Source organism: Colletotrichum fructicola, assembly GCF_000319635.2.
Source record: "Colletotrichum fructicola Nara gc5 chromosome Unknown KSG_Nara_v1_contig01, whole genome shotgun sequence".
NCBI lineage: Eukaryota > Fungi > Ascomycota > Sordariomycetes > Glomerellales > Glomerellaceae > Colletotrichum > Colletotrichum fructicola.
The window spans coordinates 4,052,147-4,062,890 of NW_027094051.1; the positions used below are offsets into that span (position 1 = coordinate 4,052,147).

General features: G+C 56.3%; 1 protein-coding gene across 1 annotated transcript; it reads right to left on the reverse strand.

The window, feature by feature from the left end:
• Positions 1 to 8,775: 8,775 nt before the first annotated feature.
• CGGC5_v001153 (putative C2H2-type zinc-finger transcription factor orf8) lies at positions 8,776 to 10,310 on the reverse strand (the record flags this gene model as incomplete). The annotated part of the gene is made up of 4 exons (XM_032030028.1): positions 8,776 to 9,088; positions 9,185 to 9,665; positions 9,741 to 9,805; positions 9,877 to 10,310. 4 exons carry the CDS (start codon positions 10,308 to 10,310, stop codon positions 8,776 to 8,778), a joined length of 1,293 nt encoding a protein of 430 aa, XP_031890566.1.
• Positions 10,311 to 10,744: the final 434 nt, after the last annotated feature.

The following is a 10,744-nucleotide window of genomic DNA, read 5'->3' on the forward strand; positions in this document are numbered from 1 at the left end:
CGCAGAGCCGCGCTTAATCCGCCTGCAGTTAGCGCTAGCGAAGAGAAAGCAGCGGAGGAAGCGAGACAGGCGCAGATTGTGCTTGGCATGTGCGGATGCTGTTGAAGCACTGTTTGCGCACAGTATACTTCTGACCCCCATCTAGTGGCCACTGCATCGACGCCCTCCTTGTCGACTCCTCTTCTACAATCACGCCCTCCCCAAATTGCCTCTGTCTTCACAACGCTTCCCCGGCCATGTTATCTAAGCCATATGGATCTTGATCGTGCCTTTGAACGACCGTCCGGGTGCCAGTTTCTGGGCCCACGCGGGACCGCAAGTCATTGAACCCTCCGATGTGCCGTACGGTCTGCAGATTTCCTGCGATGGGAGACGTCGACCGAGCCGCCGCCTCCCTCATCCATCAATGCGAAGCGGTCTCCGCCTAACGCGCGCCCGCAGCCAATGCTCCTGCCGACTTGTCAAGCCAGAAAGGGTGCAGTGCTCGACTAGCACCGCCGTTTAGACGGTGAGTGTGGGGTAGCGACGCGAAGGATCAAGACAAGCGACCTCGAACCTGGCTTCACTTGCATGCCGCTACGTACAGGAGACAGACAGGGAGCTGCTGTTACTGCCAGCCAAGGGATAGGGGCTATGGCACGATAGAGAGTGGTACAGATACCTGCAGAGGCAGCAGCTGGACTCCATCTCCAAAGGTACGCCTACAAGTGTCATGAAGATCAGACCAAGACTACACTGCTAACAGTTTTCGCCTCCTAACCGCCACAAGCGAAGCACAGAAGACTTCCACGGCCAGTGAGAGACTAGCCGTGTTTCGTATTCAGCGTGGATTGGTCGGGCCAGTGCGCGACATGAAGAGCAATTTCAGAATCGTCCGAGAAGTGTACGTCGGACGATCGGTCGAGGCTTCGATATCGACCAGCACTCTCAAAAATGAACCAAGCTGCGGGCGTCCTGTCCATCCGCCAGCACCGCGGTTTTCAAACTAATCCAGCAGTCGTCGCGTCATTCGGGTGCCCCAGTACTGCGTATCTCGACATCGCGCGGTGTCGGCTCGCTCGTCCGTCCGGGGAGATTCGATCAGGGTCTCCCCAGCGAATCGACCTATTGACAGGATGACGAGAAAGGTGGTTCAAACCCCGACTCGCCGTAGGCGTTACCCCAATCGGCCATCAGCCTGTCCGATCACAAGCCTTTCATGTCAAGCCTCATCCTTCAGAGGGGAGAGGGGATATGGCCCCCAAGACCCACGGGTTTACAGACCTCAGGAGCTAGTTCCGAAGGAGACAACACATCGTCACCGCGGGGGGGACTAATTCCATCGTCGTTGCGCCGAGAGAGGATGTCTTTGACCGACCCAAATTGAGAAGACCAAGTCAAGGGGGCCTTGCATCGTGTCGTGTTTGTTGCTTCCTTCACATGGCATGCCAGATGAGGTTTACCGGTTTCCAGGTCAGGTCAAGTCTCGTCACCGTCGTCTTCCTCTTCATATCAGGGGCCCAGCGTTCAGCCAGAGTCTGCAATCCTCCCGATCTGAACGCCCGCACATCAGGGGTAACGACTCCATCGCCATTCACAGCCCGCCCGCGAATCAGAAGGGGCAGAACACGACCTACTGCAAGCTATCCGGTGGCGCATTGCTTTCCAGAGCTTCCATGTGGGCGTTCCATAACCGCCTTATGAGCTGGCCCCTGCCTTGCGACCATCACTAGCCGTCGACCAGGACCGCTGCTTTATCATCCTTCAGAGTGACATTCGTCCAATACCCACCACGAGACGCCACAGGGAGGGCCTGCTGCTTCAGTCTTCAGGACTTATAGGGCTGTTACCAAGTGGAAGCAGCATAGGGCAGTGGATGGAGGTGCGGACGTATTGGAGGATGGTCCCGGCCGGCAGCGGCAGCGGCCCAAGCCACCCAGTTCACCGGTGGATCTGATTAATTCTGCTGCCTAGAGGCCCGTCTTGGATGGACTCTGGATGGTGTCAACCTCACCGCAGCGCGGAGTGCGCCATTCCAGAAACAACGAGCGAGTCCTACATCATCGTTAGTTTTCACGATCTTAAGTGGCTGCCCTGACAAGTTAATTTTAGGACCTGACGCATAGCATTCTACACCGATCCTTTCGCAGTGATCCGCGCTCAGTATTACTCTACCCAGTCGACATCGACAGCAAGGCACGCAATACGGGTTGAGAGACAACTCCGCAATGGCCGTTCCCTGGACTCAAGCAAGTGACAAACGGCAACTGCGTCAATGACGATGGTCCCCATGGTCGGTCAAGTCCAGAATAGGCTCCGGGAAAGGATATCGAAGAGGCATCGCATCTCTACGACGAGCCTTCTTTCATCAGAATTTGATAGCATTGGGAGTCTTCTGCTGGCCGTATGTGAGAACGAACCAGCACTATGCCGCAGAATCCTGAGAGGGGTCACAAGCGGCAGTGGACGATCTCACACATACCTCGTCGACTATTCCCACTTGCCAGAGTCCAGGAGGCGTTGAAAGAACATTGAGTTTTGGTTCGCATGACGGCCAATAAGAGCCAAGAGAAGAAGACGCCGTTGAGTACTCTGCCCAATAGCAGCCAGTGCGAAGCGAAGGGCAGCATCAGAGCCTGTTGATTAATTGTCGTGCCTGCAGAGTGGGTCACTGACAACGGTACGAATACCACCTCGAGGTCATTCCCTAGAGCGGTAAGGAATGGGGACCACACGGATGCTACCTTGTCCTGGTCACCAAGGTACCGAGTGCTTGGACTCTCGCTGAAAGTCTTGATCCCCTCATCACGTGCGGCCGGCAGCTCGCTTGATTATGTAAAGAGTTCGTGGAGAGGAATCTTGGCCCCCAATCTGCAACGAACTGGTCGGGGGAGCCTCACGCGTTGGATGTCGGGAGGCTGTCGCCGTTTGACTTCACTTGAAGCCCCTACGCATCGCCATTGGCCACCCCACGCAGAAGGCTGTCTGTGTGCGCTCCTGAAACGACTTGCGGCATGGGCTTCATTCGAACGGCCGCGCGGTCACCCACGAGACTGCACATGTGAGCCGGGCCACCAAGTCTTCGAAACAGACTCGCCGTGACGTTAATCTTGACAAAATTGAGCCAGGCTTCTTGGCTTTCGGGGTATGGCAGGGCAGCAGGGTCGATCTTGACAACTCCGACCTGCTCACGGATCCTTGGCATCGTCGCAGTCTAGCCTGGCGTTCTCTGTCTGTCTACTCCTCCTGTGCTCGCTGCAGCACCGGGGGCTTCCTTGTGATGGTTAATGACGGCGGGCGGCCGACCGTTTGGCTGTGGGAATCCAGGCCCGGAGGAGAACACCGACGAGCCCGACGAGTACACGCCGTCGCAAACATTCACCGACGGGCGTAACGGGGCCGACTTGCCACGGACCTTGGGGATCTCTGATATCCACCAGGAGGGCCCTGGTGGAGCATGAGACCACTGTAACGAGCGCAATCTCCCTATGAGAACGCTTGGAGAGGGCTTCGTTCACGCATTGCCCATCCGCGGAGGGCATATTATTGCCTACTTTAGACAGTGCAGCCACCGGCTCCGTCGCGAGGGCCGCGTTTGATTATTATTTGCAGGGTCTCCATATTCTAGAGTACGCCGCATCGCACCCGTCCCGAAGCACATCGGGTCGTGCTCGGGGTATTCTCATGTTTCGGCCCAGAGAATCGGCCGGTTGGATACGTACGGGTTTACAAAGCATGGGCCACGGAGTTGCGCTCCGTCTCGACCTCCCCACCCCCTGACCCCCCTTATCTTATCCCTGCCTCTCTCACAGGACAGAGCTTCGAGCCTTCTCAGAGGCGACGGTCAACGATACATTGGGGCTTGCGTGGACAGCTGGACATGGCCAGCGTCGGCGACCAAACCAGGATATCGTTATCCCCATCGGGGTCTTAACCCAGCAACCCCAGGCTGCCGTCAGGGGGGGCCTGCCGGTTTCTCAAAGGAGCAAATGACTACACACGACCATCGAGCACAATTCCCGATACGTCGGATTCGTCGTCAACGTCGGGAAATGCCTTCAACGCAGCGCGCCTTCTGAGCAGGAGCCTAGGTTTCCATCTGTACTCACATCTCTCGCGTTCGTCTGACTGCTAAATCAGAGGAACTTTGGACTGAAAGTTAACTCTGTACGTTTACGAGCTTCGAACAGGCGGCTTACGGGAGTCCACCGCTAAGTTCCGATGTGGTTCGGCATTTTGCGGCACGTACGGTACATGGCCGGATGGATGTGAGTTGCGAGAGATTACCTCAGATTCCATCAGGTGTGGCCCTGCCTCTCCCACATCTTCACAGGGTGCGTCAGTCGCCCCCTCCTCTCCCGCAGACGGCCGCTCATCTCCATGCCTCGTCTCTCGCGCCTCGCTCTCCCAACTTGGAGAGCTCCCTGTAAGCCATGTGCCTCATAGGGCAGGGCTCCAGCTTCTTGAGGGGTCTGAGGGGGTGAGTGGAGGGCTGGGGTGTGGAGGCAGATGGACGAGCAGTTCTCCAAAGAGTACCGCAGAGTACATTGGTCGACCTCGAAGTGCAAAGAGAGTATTGGCCAAAGGGCTGGTCATTGCGAGAGTTTCGGGTAGCGACTTGAACCGCCCGCTCCACCCTGGAATTTGGGGGCGGAGAGACTCCGACAAGAGCACAAACCAACGAGACGAACGATGAACCCAGATCCCAGCACTTCGGACGAGGACTCGGGACCGAAGGGTATATACTATGTATACGACTCGTTGTTATAGCACGGCGCAGTGCAAGGAAAGGCGAAATTGGAGAAATTGGAGGTGGCAGTGGGAACAAACAGCTAAGGGATGACAAGACGAGGCACGACAAGCAGCGGCTTCTGCGTTGTTTGACACGCTGCTGCTTCAGCTCAGCAGCGACGACCAACTGAGGTGGAGATGCTGCAAGAAAAGGTACTTTGGTGTTGGTGGAGACGCTGCACTGCGGACAAGTATCCACCGACCTGCACAATTCCCTGGCTTTCTTCACTTGTCATCCGCAGCTTTTTCTCTCCCCCCTTGTTGGAAGATGGACTGTCGGATGAGGGCTGACGGGGCACTCGTCTGCTCGCCATTTGGCTGCCAGTGGGCCGTTCATCGTAGTCCGGCCCGTCCACTCATGTCGAGTCTTTTTGCGTCCTCTCCCCGTCACTTGGACTGTCACCTCCAATGCCCTGGCTGCTCGCGACACCAACCGGGTGGCACCCACGCCGCTTTTCGACCTCGAGCTGCAATGCTGCGCTGCACTGCAATGCAGGTTGCCTTTCTCTCTCTCATCCCATGTTGATCGTACACCCACCGACGTGTGGGTGTGTACCTTGCCTTGGCTGCGTCTGCGTGTGTCTTGGGCTGGGAGGATGACACGCCCTTGACGCAGCGGTCACGGCAAACCACCATTAAGCTACACACGGCACACTTGGGCGCACTCTTGCCCGACACGCCCGACTTCCCGCGGAGCACCGCGGACGATGCGCGTGATTCCCTCGACCAGCCTGGGCCCATTGGAGACGACAAGCGACCGACGACGGCATCATCGTCATCATCGCCCATCGACAACCACCAACGACAGACGCTGCAAGCCGCCGCCACCTCCTCCAGCGCCAGCGCCAGCGCCAGCGCCAGCGCCAGCGCCCGCCGTCTGCCCGCTTCATCCTTCTCGCCCTGGCGGCCCGTCCCAAGCCCCAATTTCCAAAAAAGCAACGCTCATCTCACTTCCACGAGGATAGAGATGAGTTGGCGCATCTGTGATTCGACCTTATTTTGATGCCTAAACAGAGGCTTGTTGTTCCATCACACCGTCACTTGGGACCCTAAACCATACTCACATGGCGAGATGAACCCTCAACCGGCCTGGTGCTCTCATTCGGGGCGTTGTCACCTTGGACCGAACGTCCCTACAAATTAGGACCCGTCCTATTTCCATCGCGGCTGTGTCGGACGGGGAGGGGGTGGGAACGGCGGGGAAGCTACACCTGCATCTCCAATTCGCTACCTCGGGATACCAGCGGCCAGGTACGTATCTCCCAGTTCTTCGTTTCTGGACGCTCGTCGCAATGCGAAAAACAGAGCACAGCGACTCTTTGGATGCTGAGCCGCAGGTTTTCTGCCATCACCTGTGCGTTTTCAGTGTGTAGGTTCTGCGGACGACGTCTGCAAAACCCAGCGCGCATGTACATGTCTGTTGCCTCAACTGAAGCTGGGTTGTCTGCGGCGGCGATCGCTACCCGTTGCCAGAGTCCTAGAGCCCCGAGCCCGGGATCCAGGTTACAATCCAGGTCCACAGACAGGCCCAGGTTCAGGTCCGTTGCAACGGGAGGCGGGTCTTCAATTGCCCGCCAGGACTAGTGTCGACAGAAGAGGCTTGGGTCGAGTCGATACCGCCCCTCTTCCGTGCCTTGCCAGATATGAAGATGCAAGTCGTCATGGCCTGCTTTGGGACGCTGCATGCCTTGGTCCCCTCTCGCTTCCTGCTCGAATGCTTCACCTCTGGCCCAGACTGCGGGTTGCAGAACGAAGACTGCGCGCTCAGAGAGCCATCGCTCGGCCATTTTGACGTTTGCATTGATGCTGCGACCTGGAAACGGGACGGATCATGATGGGATGGGAGGAACAGGCCCCGTCAAATCAGCACTCAATCTGCTTGTTAGGCCTTCGCCTTGTCTGCTGGAGGACCGGGGCCCCTAGGAGTGCTGCTTCCTGGAGTTGGGTTGGGATTATTCCCTTCTGAACCCCGGCCCCAGGCTCGACCGGATAAAGCAGGCCCTGCTCTCCTCCAAACTCGGCTCGACTGATCTTGACATCACCGGGAGACCCCCGGCCACAGGTCGCGCGCCCTTGGCAGGCGGCGCCTACGCAACAGCAGCGGGGGGGACCCCTCCCCTTTCACCCACCAACCCATGGACGGAGAGCGACTCCGAAAGCCAGGTCCCCATCGCTTTTTTCCTTCTGTTTAGTGTGTTCTCCGCCACGCCCACACCTTGCTAGAACCCGTCGTATCTCCATATTGACGACTTGACAAAAGATCCAAAAACGATATCGGACGAAAGAAGCAAAGCACCTTGGGCTTCATTTCGCTGAATTCAATGTTCTTTTTCATTCGTTGTTTTTCTCGCGCGCCGTCCGAGGTTAGCTAGGTATCCATTCTGCACCATACCATGCACCGCGTACCCGTAAACCCGCGCGCCCCCCATCTCGTAATCCTTCCCAGCAATGCTTATTGTTCCCTTTGTAAGGTAAACGGGGTCTTGTTTCTTCTGTGAGGTCCTTTCTGCATGAAGCCGAGGCAGCTTTTCGTTTGTTGCATGCCTCACCCACGACGCACCTTGAGGAACGTAAAGAAGAGGAGAGGAGAATCAGAAAAATACGAAAATACAAGATACAGAAATTTACCACTGTTTTGGAAAGCGACAACTGTGACCTTTCCCGCCACACCCCCCTCCCCTGCCCAAGGGTACCCTAGACCATGTTGGGACCAACTTTGGGGGCCTCTCTCCGAAACAGGTGACTCTCTCTCCCGCGCCGTTCATAGGCCCGTCAGAGGCTGCAGAGTCTTTTCGAGATTAAGAAAAAAACCAGGGGTCTGGTTACCGTTGTTTCTGTTGTCTTTTTTTCCCCCGATGAGGGTAGCATCCATTGCGGGAGTCGTTCACAAGTCACATTGGAGCGGAGGGGGGGGGGAGGGGGGAGGGAACTCCGATGACGTTCGGTTCTTAACAACATTTGCATTTGGATTTTTGATTCGTTTGTGTGTGTAATGTGTGTGTGTGCCATCGAGGCCCGACCAGCATACAAAAAAAGGTAGAAGAAAATTATGTACCAGACGTCTCTCTCTCACTCTCAATCAATCAACACCGTATGTCCAAAATAGGCAATATGTAAAAAACCAAACGACAAAAAAAGTTTGAAGGTTGGAAGAAGGTTGTGTGAACAAGAAGAAGAGAAGAAGAAGAACAGCGTTTTCCGTAATCTTTCGTTTCCTTGGGAACGAGGTGTATTTCAAGAAACGCTAAAGAAAGGGTATATCTTAAAAGATGAGGAGAATAGAAAGTAAAAAAAAAATTGGGTGGTGAAGAAGCGGCCGGGATCCCCGACGCCGCGGTTGTTGGTGGTGGTTGGTGTTTTGTGAACGAAAATAAGCCAAGAATGCCATCCCTTTCTCCATAAAACAAAAGTCCAAAAATCAAAGTAGCCAACGCAGAGCAGAGCAGAGCAAAAAATGACAGAAAAATAAACACCGTATCCTCCCAAGGCGGCGAGAACATGTAACCACGGAGGATAGACACGTTCTGACCGTTTCCCTTCCTCTAAGACAAAGCAAAGTCAATTTTTGATTCCCAAACCACAGCCTATCTCCTTCTCCTCTCCTCCTCTCCAAGCCAAAAGTCCTTTTGTTTTCTTCTTTCCCTAGGATGTACAGATAGAATGGAAGAAAACAGAAAACACCAAAAAGAGGGGGGCGGGCAGCGACGCGCAGTGCGGCGTTGGTCGTTCTCGTACGTTGTTGGTCGTCGCATGTCGGCATGGATGATGTGCGAGGAGCGGAAGAGCAAGGGGCCCAGCCAAAGTCCGACGGCCCCTCTCTCCCTGACTGTGCTGCCCCCCTTCTCCATCCAACACATCCCCCGCCAACAACCAACAGGGAAGAGTGAAAAAAAAGAGGTGTCATGCCGGTCTTTGCGTCGTTAAAAATAATGATGAATGATGGTTGCTTCCAACACAAACAAAACAAGGCAGGCCGTGCCCCTAAGCCACGTCACCCCAGCAGGTCTATGTGTTGCGGCGCTGCTTGCACTTGTCGTGGAGGAGGTGGCCGTTCCGCGCCGTTGTTCTCGTGAACTCGGCTCCACAGTTGGGGCAGGTCGCCTTGGCTGCTTGGCCTGACTTCTCGCGTTGGTGTCTGAGGAGGTTGCTAAAGGTCGAGAACTGGCGGCCATTGCAGCCGTGCTCCCAACATTGGGGCTTGGGCCGGCTCTGCACCACCCTCACGTGCCCTCCCTGGTCCGCTCCGGCTCCGGGCGCCATCGAGGGCGGCACGCCGTACATCATCGGGTCCTGGCTGACTGACAGTGGAGGGCGGCTGCTAAGAGGCGGTGTGTCAGCTTTCCTGCCCTGCTGCTGCTGCTGCTGCCAAAAGTAGTGGCCTCGGCCACCACTTCTCGGTTCGCTGCTCACGTACCCGTACTGTGCTGGTGGTTGGAACTGGTTGGAGTAGTCCATGCCGCCCATGCTGTAGGCCGGCGCCATCGGAGGGTACCCGCTCTGGTAGCCGTGGTCTGACAGCGGCGGGCTGTAGGAAGGGAGGTATGACGAGCTTCCCATGGTGGTCGTCGGCTCGGCGAGGAGCGAGATCGGGGCTGGCGCGGTGGTGTAGACGGGAACGCCCATCGTGCTGGAGACGTCGGGCATCGAGAGCGGTGGCGAGTGGATGTAGCTGTTGCTGCCGGCTCTCCTTACCCGTTGAGAGGTCTTTGAGTCCCGGCGCGCCTGGTCCCTCTGCTTCTTCAGTTCCCGCTGCTCCGGCGTCATGACCCCCCTTGGCGGGCTGGCCGTCACTGATCTCGATCCGCTGGGCGGTGTGAGGCTGGCGTCTGAGGAGCCGAGAGATGCGAGGTTGTGGCCGAGAAGCGTCCCGCTTGATTCGCCGCTGTGTTCGAGGCCTTTTGGTTATGCATGTTAGAGGCACGTCCAGGGATGAGCTGTTGTTGGGAGGGGAGAGGGGGGAGCTGATTTACCAGGCCAGGTGAATGTTGATCGGCTTCCCATGGTGAACGTGGGGTCGAATGGGATAGCAACAGTGCTGGGAAAGAGACAAAGTGTTAGAGAGACTGGTCAACGGTTTTCAACGTGGTTCAAGGTCCGGGAGCGCACCTCATGCTTGCTCCGTGTGGTAGTGGCGGCGATGAGGATGGGTGGTGGTGAGAGTAGGTGTCCTGGGCCGGGTCTACTCTGACTAGAGGCGTCGAGTTGGAAGCGTGCTGTTGGTGGTGTACCTCGTTGCTGTCGTTCCACTCTGCATTCAAGATCTCGGGAGGCAGGAGGGGGAAAGGCGAGTATCCTTGGGAGCTAGAGTTGGTTGAGAGGAAGGTGGCCGAGCTGGGCGGGTTGGGACTGATATAGCCGGAGGAATGAAGAGCCTCGGACCTGATGGAGGGGCTGGACTCTATCGGCAAGGTTCTGGGGGAATCGACGAGCTGTATGCTTGCGAACTGAGCAGTGGTGGCTGATACGCGGCTTCCTGCTCGGGATCTGGGTGGAAGTGAGTAAGAGTTCTCGCAACCCTGCTCGGAATAACTGGAAGCCATTGATAAAGAAGAAGGACGACTAGGAAGAAACTCTGGATGGCACATACGGACAAGGTGGTGAGGGTCCAAGGTCGATGATGTTGTCAGTGTCGATGGAGAGTGAGTGTGTGTATGTGTGTATGTCCAAGCGCCGTTTACGGGTGTATGTGTTGTTGGTATGTGATGTGGCCAAGTGACGATGTATCGGCGAGGCGGAGAGTGAGAAGGACTTATAACAGACCAATGTGAATCAGGCACCGAAGTTTTGAAGTCTGGAGAAGGAAGGATTGCTTGCTTGCTGGCCGGGTGGAGGCTTTCGGTTCAACTGAGATCACAGATGCTATACTTGGACATCATCAGAAGGTTAAAGATCTCAGCCTCACGGGTCCAGGAGCGGGCACTGGTCTTATAAATGGGAGTGGGCAGTGAACGACATGTAGTAAGTAGCGTGTGGA